The following is an 18,268-nucleotide window of genomic DNA, read 5'->3' as shown; positions in this document are numbered from 1 at the left end:
GTTATGCCCCCATTCTCTGCTTGGATAGAGCCTCTCCCTGGGAGATCCTCATCTGACTGGAGCCAAAAGGAAATTCTACACATGTAAACTGAACTGTGTCAACGAATAAGCAATATGCAATTTAGGAAAGGCTCAATCTAGTGTTGCCATAAACTGCAGGAAGAATGTAAGAACTTCACTCTATGATGGCCAAGTGAAGCAGTTCAGGTAGAAGTCACTGGCCTGGAAACCCTTGTTTCCTTAGCACCTAACACAGGGCCTAGTATATGGTAAGTGGTACATGTTTGTGAATTGACTGGTGAATGTAAAGTTGATTTACATACAGAGCCGTTAGGCTGGAAACCCAGGTGAACACAGAGCTCTGGACTTACACTCAGGAGTACATGAGTTCAAATCCAGCCTCAGTCAATTCCTAGCTGTATGACCCTAAGTGAATTAACTTCTATCAGCCTGAGTTTTCTCACCTGTAAAATGGGGACAATAACTACCTATTTTCTGCGACGGCTCAAATGAGATAACATATAAAAGTACTTTACGAACCCATAAATGTCAGTTGTTATTATCATTAATACTAAGAACCCCAGCTGAAAACTAGCTGAGGGGATCCCAGCCTGGATACAAGGATGCCTGCCACACCATGTAGAAATACTATCTATTCCATGCCATTTGAATTTTCTAATGCTATGTGAAAGGATTGTGACTTTGTCTTGACATGTGTGTGGAATTCCTGCTATGCTCCCATAGGCCTTCCTTTTTGGTGACTATGTAGGTGACAGTCCCACTGTCCTCTGGTCTAGTTCTGCTCCTGGCTCTGCAGACTTCACCATTCCCCAGGAACATTCTTACCTGGGAGGATCCCTTTACCCCTGCAGCCCCTTCCTTCAGCTGGTCAGTTCCTCCTGGAATATTCATTTTGTGGAAGAGCTGTCATATAGAAGAGGCTTGATTTTCTTGAGCCCAGAAGATAGAATTAGGAGCAGTGGATGGGAGTTACAGAGAGGCAGAAATAAGATTGCTTCAAGTTTTATCGTGATTCTATCTTCTTGAAGCCTATGGCATCAGACCTGAGCTCTGACATTTCCTCCAAAGCTGGAAAGGCAGGTAGGGACCCAGTACTGGGCTGTATATCTCTGGCCCCAGAAGACGGGAGGTGACAGGGTAGAGTTCATACCCAAATTAGCTGCAGGGTGATTTGTTTTGTTCTGTTCAGGCAAAGCAGTCTACTAAATAAGTTAAGGGGTCATGATCCATTTCTGCGGAAGGTTGACTCATCCTGATAGAACCAAAGGTCCTTGAATTCAGGAAGTATTTATTGCTTAAGAAATATCAGGCATGGCTTCAGAGTCCGGATTGATTTAAGTCAATTGAACTCTTGAAATTGGATCCAAACTGAATCAACCATTTGGTAATGCATTTTAATTATTTAGTGCCTCACCTTGTACAGCTATTGACCGTATCTCTAGCCCTCCTTGTGCTTCACCCCCCAAAGAACCTAATTCAGTCATCAGATAGAGTGATGAAGAGAAGCTGGAGCAGTTCCATTAGTAGTAACCTGAAGTTTAAATTCAAATATCATTTATTAAATGCCTACTATCTGGCCATCACTGTGGTGGACACTGATGAAGATACACAAGTTTCAGTGATTCATAGTCCCTGCCCTCACAAAGCTTCCCAGAGGGTGAGGGCACACCACTACAGCTTAACATTTCAAAGATTTGTGGCTGGAACCAAGTAGGCACTTAAGAAATGCTCATTAATTGAGTGATCTATATTTTCATTGGCTTAGCTACTTCCGCTTGACCCAGACAACAATTCCCACATTGATTTAGTAACTTAGCTTCAAGGATTTTTGTGGTCAAAGAATTCTTCACTTTTCTGGCAGCCTGGTGATAATGTGTTTGCATATAGATTCATAGATGTCTATGAATGTAGAATTGACAAGACTTTGTAATTGATTAGATAGGAGAAGGAAAGAAAAAAGAAGGCCCAGATCTTTGAGTACTATATTCTAGAAAGGAAATCGATAAACTGGAGAGCATGCAGAGGAGTTTGACTTCCGTGGTGAGGGGACTTGAGCTCATGCCATCTGAGGAAAGGTTGAAGAGGCTGGAGACATTAAGCCTAGGGAAGAGAAGACCTAGAGGGCCCAAAAGCTGTCTTAAGAGGTAGCTTATGGTTGAACAAACATGAGCTACAGAGTCAGAAGCCCTTGGTTCAAATTCTAACTGCCACTCATTAGCCGTGAGGCCTGGACAAGTCGTTTCCCCTCTCATTATTTCTTTACGCTCATTTGTAAAATGACAAACTTATACCTTCTGGTCCTATGAGACCCTCTTCAGCTTCAGATCTATGATCCTAAGATCCTGAGTATTCAAAGTGTTGTCAAGAGGAAAAAGGATTGGGTTGACTCTGCTTCATATCAGGGGTTAGAACTAGGAGCAAGAGTGGACATTGCTGAGAAGTGGAAGTGAGTCTGATGTGAAGGAGAAAATTCACTGAAAATAGGGCTCCCCAAAAGCAGAAGAGGCTGCATGGGAGAGAAGTGAGCTACCTCTCATTGGAGGTCTTCCAGGTTTGGATGTCCACTTGTTGGATATGTTTATTGAAACAATTCTTGTACAGATGTGAGTTGGACCAGATGCCTTCTGAGGGCTTTTGCAATGCTGGAACTCTAAATCTGTGGACATCTGGAGGCAATGGACTATGTGGAAAATTGGCATTCATGGTAACTGATGAAGGTATTTGCAAGGGACTTACCATAGGTTCCATCTCCACTTTTCTTACATTTTGAGCCCATCAATTGACCTTGAACCAACTTATATTGGATACCCAGGGATGCTCCAAAACAGGAACTTATAGCTTCATCAGTAACCTCTAGAAAAAGAAACAAAGGTGTTGGGGAAGGAGAAGGAGAAAGAGAAGGAAAGGGGTAGGGACAGTGAGAGAGGGAGAGGGAGAGAGAAGGAAGAAGAAGGTAGAAGAGAATGAGTCATATTACTCAAAAACAAAAGACGCTGTGGGGAACATGAATTCTATAGTCAATGTCAAGGACAACCAGGCCCAATTCATGGGCTCTCTCTTGGCACCTGTATTCTCACCACACTCGAGGCACCATGGGGCTCAGCCTCTTCCTAACTGCTCCAGTACCTCCCATCCTTCCAGTAACCCAGGCTCAAAACCTCAGCGTCACCCTCAGCTCAACTTCCACATTCATTGCTTATAGGCCATCAGCTGTTCAATCTTCTCCTTCAACCAGCCACAAACCTAGACTGTGCCCTCATCATCTCTTTCCTGGACTCTTGAAATAGCCTTCTTTTCTTTTATACTTTAAACATAAACATCAAAGTGGGAATTTTCACATTTATACTAGAAAAAAGAAAAAAAAGGATTGGTCAGGAAACTGGGTATCTCTATTGCATACAGCTCACTTTAAAAAAATCTTTACAAAATTAAGCATGTAATGTTCAAACCTATTGTGATGCTTTCAGGCTTCCTCTTTTCTTCTGTGATTTTTTTTTCTTTTTACTAAATTAAAGTTGGCATTTTAAAACCTATCAGTGGCCCACTTTCTTTTCTTTTTCTTTTGGCTACCCATACCAACCCCTCTCTGAATCCCAAATTTTTAAATGGAAAAATTAAACCATTAAACAAATACATACAGTCAAGAGAAACAAATTCTCAGATTAGCTGTGTCTGATAATGTATGTCTCATTTTGCATCTTGAGACCATTCTCTCTGTCAGGAAGGGGGTAGGCAATCACTTTTTAATGTGTTTTCCTGCTTCAGGTTTCCCTCCACTCCAATGTATCCTCCATCAGATGCCAAAGTGATCTGTCAAAAATACACATCTGCCCACGACTAACTCTTACTCAATAAATTCAAGGAGCTCCCTACTACCTCCAGGAATAAATATAAATCTTTTTTTATAAATTGTCCCCCACCCCTCACTTTCTATTTTCTTTATATTTTGCTCCCCTACACCCAATTCTATAATGCAAACATACAAGCTCTTCCTTGAACACCGCATTCCATCTTTTGACTCCATACTTTTGCATTGGCTGTGCTCCAAGCCTAGAACACTTTTCTTCCTCACCTCTGGCTCTTGACCATAAGTTCTTTGAGGGTAGGAACTCTGTTTATGCCTTTTTATTTTAATCTCCAGCACTTAGCATAGCGTCTGGCATATCATAGGTCCTTAGTAAATGCTTATTGACTGACTGACTAACCTAATATGACAGCCTGTATATTATTATACCAAAATGATTGAATTACTGTCCAGAATGATTTTTCACAGGACTCAACACCATGGTATATGAGAACCAGTTATATGAATTAGAGACATTTAACTTAGAGAAGACAGAATTTCTGGGGAGACACGAGGGCCATCTTCAAGTATCTGGGTGCCTATCATTTGAAAGCAAGATGAGATTTGTTTGGTTCAGGCTAGAAAACAGGAGTTGGAACAATCAATGGAAATCGAGAGGTAGTGTTGTGTGGTGGATGGTCCTGGCCTTGGAGTCAGGAAAAATTCTCTTCAAATCCCATATCAGACACTTATAAGCTGTCTGACTCCTAGCCTGTGAGAGCTAGAAGGAGTTGTGGAGATTAGTAAGCTCACCCTTCCCATATGGCAGAGAAGATTGGAGCCAGAAAAAGAAAATGACTTGCCCAAGGTTACTCTCAGGAAGAGAATCCAAGTCTTTGTGCTCCAAGTCCAAGTGTTCCATGGTGTAGTGGGAATAGCATTGAATTTAGTAGTTTCAACCTGAGATCTGGCCAGTTACTATTTGTGTGACTTTGAGGGAGCCCCTTCCCATTCCTGGCCCATATTTTCTGCATCTGTTATGAGTGGGGTTAGAATCATGGAGTTAGAACTGAAAAGGACATTGGAGATCATCTGTCCCCATTCCTTTGTTCCATGAATAAGGAAAGTTTATCTCTTATAGAATGTAAGCTCCTTGAGGGCAGGGCCTGTTTAATGCTTACTGGATGGCATAACAAAGTTGTTGTTTAATCGTTTTCAGTCAAGTCTGACTCTTAACAAATCCCTTTGCGGTTTTCTTAGCAAAGACGCTGAAGCAGTTTGCCATTTCTCCAGCTTATTTGACAGATGAGGAAACTGAGACAAAAAAGGTTAAATGACTTGTCTAGAGTCACATGGCTAGTAAGAAGTGTCTGAGGTCAGATTTGAACACAGGTCCTTCTGACTGACACCAGGCCTGTCCCTCTGTCCACTGCATCACCTAGCTACCCCTTAACAAAAGTACTTTGATGTACTATCTCATTTCAACTTCAATTTATCAACAAGCATTGATTAAGCAGCTATGCTAGAACTGGGGATAAAAACACAGAGGTGAGAAAACCCCTATCCCTCTCCCTTCTCCTGGCATGAGGGAAGGGATGCAACATATTCTCAGATAAGCAAACACAGAATATAGACCAAACAAATACAAAGTGATCTGGCAAGTCCCTAACAACTCATGGAATCAGAAAAGGACTCTTGGAAAGGATATTGAATTTGAGTCTCAAAGGGGTTCCAAGAAGTAGAAATAAGGACAGCATTATAGATATAGTTACATACAAAGGCCTGGAGGTGGAAGATGAGATGTCATGTACAGGAAACAACAAGTAGTCCAGTTGGACTGTGGTATGGAGTCCATGATGGGGAGAAATGTGTGATCAGGCTAGACAGATACTCTAGAGCTAAATTGTGATGGGTTTCAGAAGCTAAACAGAAGAGCTTGTATTTTATCCTAAAGTCAATGCAGGGAAGTAGGGAAGACTGAAGCCTAATATTTAAAAATATCAGGCAGCTAGGTGGCACCAGAGTGCATAGAGCACAGGTCTAGGAATCAGGAAAACTCCTCTTCCTGAGTTCAAACCTAGCCTTAGATTTTTTCTAGCTATGTGATGCTGGTCAAGTCACTTAAACCTATTTGCCTTAGTTTCCTCATCTGCAAAATGAGGTGGAAATGGCAAACTACTCCAGTATCTTTGCCAAGAAAACCCCAGATGCTGTCATGAAGAATCAGATACAAGTGAAATATCTGAACAAAATAGTGGGTGGGCTTGAAGTGGAAGAGACTGAATGGAGAAAAATCAATGAGGAAGTGGTTGTAGTAGCCTAAGCAAGAGCTGATAAGGGCCTGGCCTAGCCTAGTTGTGGTATGAGTAGAGAGAAGATATTGAGGAGATGGAATTGACAAGCCTATGCAACTGATTGGATGAGTAAGAGTGAAGAGTAGAGGATGATACTTTGGCTGTGGACTTTGGTGACTCGAAAAGTGGTTGCACCCTTGACCAAAACAGGGAACGTAAGAGAAGTCGTGGAGTTAGGGAAAAGAAGAGTTCTTTCTTTTGACATGTTGAGTTTAAGACACTTCTGAGATGCCTGGGTAGAGACATCTATCAGGGACCTGGATATTAGGCAATGGAGCTCAGGATAGAGAAGAGGGCATGATGTATAGATCTGGGTTTCCTATTGCCTCACATTGACATACAAACTTCTCTGCTTGTTATTCAATGCCCTTCACAGTGTGGTTCTAACCTATCTTTCTGTTGGTGTGGTTGTCGTTGTTGTCTGTCCTTTGTTTTCTTTGTGTGTGTGTGTGTGTAAATTTATTTATTTTCAGTTTTCAATACTTCCACAAGATTTTGAGTTCCAAATTTTCACCCCATCTCTCCCTCCCTCCACCCCAAGATGGCTTGCATTCTGAATATCCTTTACCCTAGTCTGCCCTCTCTTCTATCTCTTCCCCGCTTCTCTTATCCCCTTCCCCTTCTATTATCCTGTAGGGCTGGATAGACTGCTGTACCCCATTTCCTGTATTTCTTATATCCCAGTAGCATGTGAAAACATTTTTTTAAACATATGTTTTTAAAACTTTAAGTTTCAAATCTTCTCCCTTCCTCCCTCCCCACCCACCCTCATTGAAAAGGTAAGTAACTCAATATAGGTTGTACATGTGCAGTTATACAAAATACTTCCATAGTAGACATGTTGTGAAAAACTAACTCTATTTCCCTTAATCTTATCCTGCCCTCCCATTTATTCTATTCTTTCTTTTGACCCTGTCCCTCCTCAGAAGTATTTACATCTGATTACCCCCTTTTCCAATCTGCCCTCCTCTCTATCATCCCCCTTCTCTTGTCCCCTTCTCCCCTATTTTCCAGGGTAAGACAGATTTCCATACCCAATTGAATGTGTATGTTATTCCCTCCTTAAGCCAAATCCTATGAGAATAAGATTCACTCATTCCCTCTCACCTTCCCCATTTCCCCTCCACTGTAAGAGATTTTCTTTTCTGTTTTTTTTTGTGAGATAATTTACCCCATTCTACCTCTCCCTTTCTTCTTCTCCAATATAATCCTCTCTCATCCCTTAATTTTATTCTCCAGATATAACCCCTTAATCTTCAACTCACCCTGTGGCCTCTATCTATCTATCTATCTATCTATCTATCTATCTATCTATCTATCTATTTATCTACCTATACATACATACATATAATGTTTTTCCTCCAACTACTGTAATACTGACAAAGATCTCATGAGTTACAAATATCATCTTTCCATGCAGGAATGTAACAGTTCAACCTTAATAAGTCTCTTATGATTTTCCTTTCCTGTTTACCTCTTCATATTCCACTTGAGTACTATATTTGAAACTCAATTTTCTATTCAGCTCTGGTCTTTTCATCAAGAATGCTTGAAAGTCCTCTATTTCACTGAATGACCATTTTTCCCCCTAAAGGATTATACTCATTTTTGCTGGGTAGGTGATTCTTGGTTGTAATCCTATCTCCTTTGCCCTCCAGATATTCCATGCCCTGGTCCTTTAATGTAGAAGCTGCTAAATCTTGTGTTATCCTGATTGTGTTTCCACAGTACTTGAATTGTTTCTTTCTGGCAGCTTGTAATATTTTCTCCTTGACCTGGGAACTCTGGAATTTGGTTACAATATTCCTAGGAGTTTTCCTTTGGGGATCTCTTTCAGGAGGAGATCGGTGGATTCTTTCAATTTCTATTTTACCCTCTGGCTCTAATATATCAGGGCAGTTTTCCTTGATAATTTCTTGAAACATGATGTCTAGGGTCTTTTTTTGATCATGGCTTTCAGATAGTCCAATAATTTTTAAATTCTCTCTCCTGGATCTATTTTCCAGGTCAGTTGTTTTTCCAATGAGATATTTCACATTTTTCTATTTTTCATTCTTTTGGATTTGTTTTACAGTGTCTTGATTTCTCATAAAGTCAATAGCCTCCAATTGCTCTATTCTAATTTTTAAGGAAGTATTTTCTTCAGTAATCTTTTGGACTTCCTTTTCCATTTGGCCAATTTTTCTTTTTAGGGCATTCTTCTCCTCATTGGCTTTTTGGACCTCTTTTGCCATTTGGGTTAGGCTATTTTTTAAGGTGTTATTTTCTTCAGTATTTTTTTGGTTCTCCTTTAGCAAACTGTTGATTTGTTTTTCATGATTTTCTTGCATCACTCTCATTTCTCTTCCCAGTTTTTCCTCTACTTCTCTTACTTGCTTCCCAAAATCCTTTTTGAGCTCTTCCAAGGCCTGGAACTGATTCATATTTTTCTTGGAGGCTTTGGCTGTAGGAGCTTTGACTTTGTTGTCTTCTTCTGGTTTTTTATTTTGATCTTCTTTGTCACCAAAGTAAGATAATATAGTCTGACTCTTTTTGCGCTGCTTGCTCATGATCCCAGCCAATTACTTGAGTTTTAAACCTTTGTTAAGGTGAGAGTCTGCTTCCAATGTGGAGAATGTACTGTCCCAAGCTTCAGGGGGTTATATAGCCATTTTCAGAGATACTTGTAGGGACCCACAAATTTTCAGTTCTTCCAAGGTGGTATGATAAGGGGTGAGGTGTTTACTCCTTTCCTGTCCTGTGCTGTGGTCTATTACTGACCACAAGCACTCCTTTCTGTCCTGGAACTGTGAGGAAGGTTTCCTATCCATATCCACTACAAGCTCCACTGTGCCAGTGCTCCTTCTCACCCCAGGACCCCCGTCCAGAACTGTGACCCAGATCCAAGCACGGGCAATGCAAGAGATTCCTGCCTCAGCACCAGCAGAGAGATCCCTGCAATCCCCCTCTGATCAGCCACTGGATTCCCCCTCAGTCTGTGGGCCAGAAGCTTGGGAAGCAGCTGCCCACCCCAGGGCCACACTTTTGGGGAATGGATCTGAGACCCCACCTTCCTCTCTCAGCACCACAGAAACAGACTTTTCCCAGTGACCTTCTAAGTTGTCTTTGGTATTTGTGGATTGAGGAGTCTGGAAACCACCACAGCTGCCCAAGATTCAGTCCTCTGAGGCCTGCTCCAGGTTTGCTGTGGCCTGTGCCCACACCACACTGTGCTCCACTCCCAGCCTAGTGTGATGTACCTTTCAGATCAATCATCCAGGTTGTCTTGGGCTGGAAATTTGTTTTACTCTGTCTTTTTGTGGGTTAAGCTGCCTTAGAACTTGTTTAGAGCCATTTTTATAGGTATTTGGAGGGGTTTGGGGGAGAGCTCAAGCAAGTTGCTGCTTTCACTCCATCATCTTGGCTCCGCCCCCCTTCCCTTTGTTTTTAAAGAGGACCAAAGATGGAAGGTGATGTCTTGACTTGCAAGTGAATTGGATTTAAGTGAGGCAGAGCTATACAAAGTCATCAGCCTCTCTCCTCCGGAGTCATCAGAGTGTACTGCAAGACATAACTCAAGACAACTGATGATTGTCCTGGATGAAATGGGAGAGCATGGTTTTTTTGAGCTAAGGTCTTTCCCTATCTTTCTAGAATAATTGCAAATTACTCCTTCTCTCATAGTGGACACCCCCAGCCAATGACCTGCTTGCCACTTCTAGTACACAAATCCCTGCTTCTACCTAACTCCAGGACGTCCCCAATGCCTGGAATTCTCTCTCCATCCTTTTCAAATCCCTATCTTTCTTTCAAGTTTCAGTTCAATTACCACCCACTTTCCTGATTCCCTGAGTTGCCAGTGATGTCCTCATCCTCACAGTGTATTTTTCCTGTACCTTGCATTTATTTATCTATGAAAATGTCTACTCCTAGTAGGATGTAAACTCAATGAGAATAGGCCCTGTTTCACCTTTGTATTTCTATCCTTAGTTCTTTTCTGGTTGTTATTCAGTTATTTTTCAGTCATGTCCAACTCTTTGTGACCTCATTTAGAGTTTTCTTGGTAAAGATACTGGAATGGTTTGCCATTTCCTTCTCCAGCTCATTTTATGAATGAAGAAACTGAGGCAAACCCAGCTAAGTGACTTGTCCAGGGCCATGCAGCTAGTGAGTATCTAAGGCCATATTTGAACTCAGGTCTTCCTGACTTCAGGTCCAGCACTCTATCCACTGAGCCTTCTAACTGCCCCACTTTTCCCAGTGCCTAGTACTTAACAGACACTTAATCAATGCTGGTCAATTGATTGGGAGACATCTGAATAAGAATGATAGTTGAATCTATGGGAGTTGATGAGGTTGCCAATAGACTATGGATCCCTGTGAGGTAGATACTTTCAAATATCATTATCCCCATTTTATAAATGAGGAAACTGTATAGAGAGGAACAGTCACTTAGCCACAGTCTCTCTGCTCTCCTAACTGCAAGTCTAGCTGTCCTTGTTGTTGTTTCTACCGCACTTCCCTTTTTTTAGAGTAGTGTACAACTGGGGAGCTGAATGGTACATTTGAGAACACTTCATTGAATCTCCACATTTGCTAGATCCAGAAATGGAGACCCAGAGAGAGGTGATAGCTTCCTTAACGTCATATAACTCATGAGCTGAGAGAGCTCCCACGTTCCCTCTCCTTCCCTCCTGCCAGAGGCTGCTGGGTAGATCCATAAAAGCACTGAAATGTTTTGTGCTATTGTTTGGAAAAATCCTGGATTAGGAAAAAACCACCATTCTGAAGTGTCTGAATCAGATGCAAGAGGCTCCAGGAGGAGGGAACTGGTTAAGTACCAGCACTCAGCTCCAGGCAAAGGGCTTTTTTTTTTTCCGCCAGCCTTCATTTAAGCACTTTTAATTTTTAATGTATTGCTAATTGAGGGAAACTTAGCACATTTAATTATTTTGATTAAAAATACTTCAATAGTTATAAACAAAAGTGGGTGCTCCCTGCCAGAAACTCAAGTGATTACTGAGGTGAGTGGTATAGTGGAGTGTCTCTGAATTAAAGTTGTTACCAGCTGATTAATTGAGTTAGGAGGCTTCTGTTGGGTAATTAGGTTCACAAAAGGTCAGTGGATGGGCTATAATATGCTGTCAGTTCAAAAAACATCATACAGCCCACTCTTGATTGGCACAGAGTGGGTGAGGGATGGAATGGACTTTGAAACAAAGCATGTGAGTAGATAGAATGTTAGGGTTCAAAGGGATCTGAGAGCAGAGAATTTCAGAGTTACAAGGGATCTTAGGACAGAGGATGTCAGAGCTGGGAAGGGACCTTAGGACAGAGAATGTCAGAGCTGTCAGAGACTTCAGATACAGAATGTTATAACATAGAATATTAGGGCTGAAAACGACCTTGAAAATCAGCAATTCAACTCCATTTAGAAGGAAGTAAACTGAATCTCAGAAAGGAGAAGTAACTTGCTTCAGGTCACACAGCTAGTTAGTTAATGGCAAGGTAAAGGCTCAAATCCTTAGAGGAGGTAGAGCTAAGAGAACAAAGGTTCTCTTATGTCCAGGGAGAAGCTGGCTATGCATGGGTGGTACTAGTGGCAGCCTAGAAACAAGCAGAAGTGGCCTTAAAAGTAGGCAGAGTAGTTAACTACTGGAATAATATTATTTGGCCATGAATAAAAAATTCCCCTATCCTAGAGAAATGTTTACCTGGCACCTTGTTCTCCTGACTGGGAGACTGCTTCTTTTTTAGCTATGCATTTCAATCCCTACTCTACTGTCATCTCTTCTTGCCATTTTCGTTGCCATCTTTTTCTCCTCTTTCCCAGTAGTTCTGAAACCATGAACCCTGATCTAATCAACCTGGTCATTGTACCTGGATGGGTTGTATCAATCCACTCTCCTTTAGCCACACTTACTATCCTACCCTCCTCCTAAGTTATTTGATCGTAATTAACAGTCTTCCATGATCACTGCTTCCCTTTCTACGTTTGTACAGTCTTCCACACTAACATGTAAACACCTTATGAGCAGAGACCTTTTTGCTTTTTGCACTGCATCTCCAGTGAAGAGCACTGTGCTTGGAATATAATATTAACAAATGCTATTTCTTTGATTGTCAATATTTTACCAGTATCTGCCCCTGAAGTCTGTTTGGAATGCTTGAAGTTCTACTGGGCAATTAAATGGTAAAATGGATGGAGTGTTGGACCTGGGGCCTGAACAACTTAAATTCAAATCCTTCCTCAGACACTTACTGTGTGACTCTGGTCAAGTCACTTAACCTCTTTTGACCTCAATTTCCTCATCTATAAAATGGATATAATAATACAACCTCTCTTTCAGGGCTATTGTGAGGTTCAAATGAGATAGCACACATAAAGTACTCCATAAATTCTAGCTATCATTACTGGTATTACTCAGAATCATTCTTTGAATGGTTGAGGTAAGATTCAAATCACTCTTACAGAATATTTCAATAGCCTACAAACTTCTCACCTCTTTAGTCAGTTTCCCCTTCAATCCATCCTGCACATGCAGTCAGGCATCTTTCTGATGAATAGATCTGATTATATATATGTAGATAGATAGATATGGCTCCCAGAACTCAATCAATCAATAAGCATGTATTAAGCAGCTAGGTGGTAAAAGTGATAGAGCTCTGGGCCTGGTGTTAGGAAGTGTTCATTGTTCAGTCATTTTTCAGTTGTTTTTGACTCTTCATGACCCCATTTGGTATTTTCTTGGCAATAATACTAGAGTGGTTTGCCATTTCCTTCCCAGGTCATTTTACAGATGAAGAAACTGAGACAAACAGGGTTAAATGACTTGTCCAGGGTCACATGTCTAGTAAGTGCTCAGGGCCAGATTTGAAGATGAGTCTTCCTGACTCCAAGATTGGCGCTCTATTCACTGTGTCACCTAGCTGCTGCCAGAGGTTATAGTAGAAAGAAATTATACTATAAATAAGAAAGCAAAAAGGATTAAAATAGAAAGTGTATATATATACATATATATAGATACATATATATGTATTTGTATACTCACATATGTATATATAGAAAGAAGGCTAAAATCTTTATAGATTTTTGGGGGCTTTTATTTTTTTTTAATTTTATTAATTTATTTTGATTTATCAACAATCACTTCCATATTCTTCTGAGTTGAAAATTTTTCTCCCCCTTCCTCCCCCCCACCCTCCCCAAGACGGCACACAATCTGATATAGGCTTTACATTTACATTCCTATTAAACATATTTTCACATTAGTGAAGTTATTTCTTTATAGATTAAAGTAGAAAAGTATCATCTCAGATACATTTCAAATTAGTGGAATAAAAGTAGCCCAGTAGTCTAGAAATCATGCTTGATTGGGAATCAGAAATGCAGTATTATTAGCTGTTTGACCATGGGCAAATTACTTAACTTCTCAGGGACTTTTAGTTTTTTAATGTAAAAAATGAGGAGGTTGGAAAGGATGGCCTCTGAGATCCATTCCAGATCTGTATCCGCAGTCCTATGAAGGAAGATCATATTCATAAGAACATGAGAAAATAAGACCCATGTCTGAATAGCAAACAGAGAGCATGGGTGATATCTTTTGGGAAATTCAGTCCAAACTGCAAACATGCATGACCAATCATGATGTGTGCAAGGGGTGAGAGGGGGAGGATACAATTAGAGGGTGACTTAATATTCTCTAGGATAGTGGAAAGAGTATCAGGCTTGAAATCAGAAGATCTCTATTCAGGTTTGCACAAATCCTGGCTTTAGGACTGTGTAAGCAAATAATTTAATCAGTCCAAGACTTTAAAAAAAAAAGAAAAACTTGCTAACAATCTGTAAAACTGGACTAGTATTCTTATTGCTTATTTCACAGAGCTGTTGTGAGGAAGCACTTTCTATACTTTGAAGCACTATAATCTCATCTGTAAAACTGGGCTACTAATACCTGAATTCCCAATCTCACAATGTTATCCATCATCTCGTTTATCTCCAGAAAAGACCTGCTCCGATATCTCTGATCACAACATGGAGACAACCCAAGTTTCTCAGAGACTGTACCAGCTGAGAGCAAGGTCCATTAGGTCCTGTATCAAGGAGGACCCTTAAATTTCATGTACCCAAACCTTCACGCATTATATTTTCCCCAAAACCTTTCATTCTTCCAAATTTCTCTTTGTCAAAGACACCACCATCCTTCTTGTCTCCCAGGTTTGTAACATCATGTTATTCTCAATTCCTCACTCTCCCTCCCCTGTATATCCCATCAGTTGCCACAGGTGACCATTTCTACCTTCACAGAATCTCACATCAGATTACCCTACACTTACACAGACTCCACCCTAGTCCAGGTCCTCATCACTTCTCATCTATATTATTGCACCAGCCTCCTAAAGTCTTTCATCTCTCAGGGCCATTCTACACAGTCCTGCCACTACTTTTTCTAAGCATAGATCTGACTCTGTCATTCCCTTTCTCAGTAACCTCCAGTGGGATCTTATTGCTTCTAGAACCAAATAGAAACTCTTCTTATTTAGCTCTCAAAGGCCTTCACAACATGGCACCAAGTAGCTTTCCAGACTGGTTGTACATGACTCTCCTCCCTATTCTGGCTTTCAGTCAAACTGGCCATCTTTCTCCTTCCCCACAACACTATACCTTGTCAATCCATTGATTTGCACTGGCCATCCCACATGGCTGGAATGCAGACCCTTCTAGCCCTGCTCTGCAAGGACTTTACATTTTAATGGGAGAGACAAGTTGATAGTTTCAATTGTATCCCCAGCAACAAGCACAGTGGTAGGCACAGAGTCAGTGCTTAATAAATGTTTTCTAATTGATTAAATGATTGAGTACAGTCCCAGTAACTGTTTTGATCTGCTATTCAAAGACCTGAGTCACAAAGTATGGAAAGATTCATCACCAAAGGGAAAATGTCCCAGATGGTGAATCTTTTGACTGCTGTTGAAGGCAAGAATACAAACTAGTACTCAGTCATGTGCCAGTCCCTTGAATTTCTACAAAGAAGGTGACAGAGTAGTGGGAAGGGATATAGAAGACACAATGAATGGTTTTCAGACTCTCTATAAATTTAAATTTAATTTCTGATCCTGTAAATGTGAGATCCTTGTCCAGTAAGCCATGAGTGGGTTGACATACTATTGCAGGAAGTTAAGTATTCAAATACTGACAACTTTGCTATAAATGAAATCAGAAGCCAGAAGTAAGTTACATCCAAATGGAAGGACTTTCTTTGAAGAAGTAAATTGAGGAGTTGGCTTCATCCCACATTGAATGCAACAAGAAACATTTTTGTTTTTTGTGTAATTAATGTATTTGAACTCTAGTGCCTCTGATCTTCTTCAAGAAGTAGGAATTATTTATAAGAAGATGAAGTGAGGAAAAATGTCTGAATCAAGTCATGTCTACATGGAAGAAGTCACTAGTACATTTCTAAACCATCAAAGAATTGATTTTCAAGACAGCCAAAGGAGAGAATGATACCAAACGTTTGTAGAAAAATATCAAGGACAGTATTCTTTTTTCCCTAAAAGACAATCAAGAGAAAATGTCAGTAACTACTGACCTGTGAGTCTATAAATTTTTTCTCTTCTTTTTCATCTCTATAAAATCTTTATGAGAATGATGTAGACATGCTTTGATTGAGAATATCCTTGATGAAAATATGAGAAGGAAAGAAGCAGGCTTTCACCGATTATTATCCACAGCAGTCCATATCTTCACAGCCTCATAATGGAATGATTGATCTTAAGATCAAAGTTGTACAGCTGGAAAAGACCTTAGAGTTCATTATGTTTAAGACCCTTATTTTACAGCTAAGGAAACTGAGGCTGAGAGAAGTCAAAGCACTTGCTTAAATTTCCATAGCAAGTCCAAGTCAGCAGTAGGATTTGAACCCACATTTTTTCTGCCTCCAAATTCAGTGCCCCCTCTACTGTCCCACACTCAAGAAAAAAATATAAGATCCCACTGTATTTACCATTTGCTGGTGTTTTTTCCTGTTTGTTTTCCTAGGCAATGGGGTTAAGTGACTTGCCCATGGTCACACAGCTAGTTAAATGTCAAGTGTCTGAGGCCAAATTTGAACTCAGGTCCTCCTGACTCTAGGGCCGGTGCTCTCTCCACTGTGCCACCTAACTGCCCCAGCTGGGGTTTTTTAAAGAGCATTTGACTTGGTAGAACAAGATGCAGCTTTCAAATTTCTCTCCCTCCAAGGAGTTCTCATGCACTAGTTAGTGCATAAGATATAGTTATGGGGCTACCTTTATCCTATGATCCTCTGATTGTCAGTACCAAGCAAGGAAGCATGTGTGGAGACATCTGCATATCAAAGGTGTTTGTCACCTTTGTGAAGATATTCTGCAAGGAGGCCAAATGGAAAAAGGTGTGGATGACATTGTGCTTATGGCACAACTATGGCCATCCACAAAAGAGCAACCAGGATGGTGAAATGACTCAAGTCCGTGACATCTGAGGACCAATTGTAGGAAGAGGAGCAATGGCCTGGGTGGAAAGCAGAAAACTCAGGAAAGATTAATCCCATGCAAGAGGGATTAGGCTTGTTCTACTTGGCCCACGAGAACAGACCTAGGATCAAGAATAGAAGAGACTAGAGGCAGATTTTGGCTCGATATCAGGAAAAACTTGCTAAAGATTACATTGTCCCAGAGTGGAAAGGGCTGCACATTCATGAAAGTCTTTACATGTCAATTAGATGATCACTTATTAGCTCATTGCCTTTGAGGTCCCTCCCAGTACTGAGGCTTTGTTTTGATTTTTTTCAATTAGCTATTTTTTATTTTCTTTTTCTCTCAATCGCACCCATTGAAAAATAAAAACGAAATCTTTATTACAAATGCCCATAATCAATTGAAACAAATTCCCATATTAGACATGTCAAAAAATTGTCATTAAGATGAATGTAATAGAATATTACTGTACCATCAGGAAATATTAATGGAACAGGTTCAAAGAAATGGGGATATTTCTATAAATGGATGGAAAGTAAAATGAAAAGAGCAGTACAATATTGTAATAATGAATATAAAAGCTCCAGTCAATATAACGATCAAACTCAAGTGATAAAGAATGCTACTCAATACTGACTCAGTCTCCCAGCATCCTGTTCTTCTGCCTTTATCTTCAGTTATTTGTCCTTTCAAGTAACTGCAACATGTGTCCCTTTAAAATGAGTTGATTTATGAGCTCCCAATTCATCCCTGCCTCTAAATAGAGGCAGCTTTTCTATCCTCATGAAAATCATTTCTGATTGAGTTTTTAGACTCCATTTCTGAGAGCTTCCCATCTCTTGTAGGCCAATTTCCATTAGATTCTACTTCTCCTTTCTCTGAATCCTTTAAATGTACTCTCTCAAAAACCAGGGTGCATAACAGATTAGGCCTCACTTTTTTTCCTCCTCAGAGGCTGCCTTAGGTCTTCAGGAAGAGGCTGCATGGCCACCTGTTGTGGCTGCTGTTGGGGTTAAAATAGCTTAGAGTAAAGGCATCTGAGGTCTCTTCCATCTCTTAGGTTCTCTGATAGACCCTTCTAACATTCAATGTGCTAACATTTGATGTCCCATGGCAGTGTGGAGTAATGGACAGAGAAGTGGACACATGCTCAGCAAAGGTTTCATGAAGGTTTTACTTCTGGCTCATATGGTTGGGGTCACTTAGCAAATGACAGTAGAGCAAGAACTTGTTAAGTTCTTGACAAGAGCAAGTCACTTAACTGCTTAGTGCCCCAAACAAGACTATCCACTGTGGAGAAAGTGCTGACATATATGGGGATAGGAATTTACTCCCTGGGTTCTCCCCACACCGATAAAATAACTAGTCTCATCAAAAACTAACAACAAAATCCTTCCCACCTCTTGCATTCTGTGTTCTTAAGCCTTTTCCAATTCTGCCATTCCCTGTTCTAAGCTCCTTCCCAGCCCTGACATTCTCTGCCCTAAAGTCTAGCTCCCAGCTCTGACATCCTCTGTTCTAAGGTCCTTGTAGATCTGAATTTGCTGCTCAAGGGTCCCTTCTTTCTCTGCTCTTCTCTGGTTTATGATTCTGATCTGAAACTTCAGACTGGAGGAATGAGTCCCCAGTGATA

The 18,268-nt window shown here is 40.6% G+C and overlaps 1 protein-coding gene across 1 annotated transcript in view; it reads right to left on the bottom strand.

Annotated features, from left to right (window-relative positions):
- C8A (complement C8 alpha chain) overlaps positions 1–18,268 on the bottom strand; it is a 95,090-nt gene that overhangs the window by 21,096 nt on the left and 55,726 nt on the right. Inside the window, exon 9 of the mRNA XM_020976904.2 lies at positions 2,758–2,874. Within this exon, the coding sequence (XP_020832563.1) occupies positions 2,758–2,874 (117 nt within the window). The remainder of the gene's footprint in view (positions 1–2,757; positions 2,875–18,268) is intronic.

Source organism: Phascolarctos cinereus, unplaced genomic scaffold (assembly GCF_003287225.1).
Source record: "Phascolarctos cinereus isolate Bilbo 61053 unplaced genomic scaffold, phaCin_HiC Scaffold_5;HRSCAF=322, whole genome shotgun sequence".
Classification (NCBI taxonomy): domain Eukaryota; kingdom Metazoa; phylum Chordata; class Mammalia; order Diprotodontia; family Phascolarctidae; genus Phascolarctos; species Phascolarctos cinereus.
This window is presented reverse-complemented; position numbering and strand designations above follow the sequence as displayed.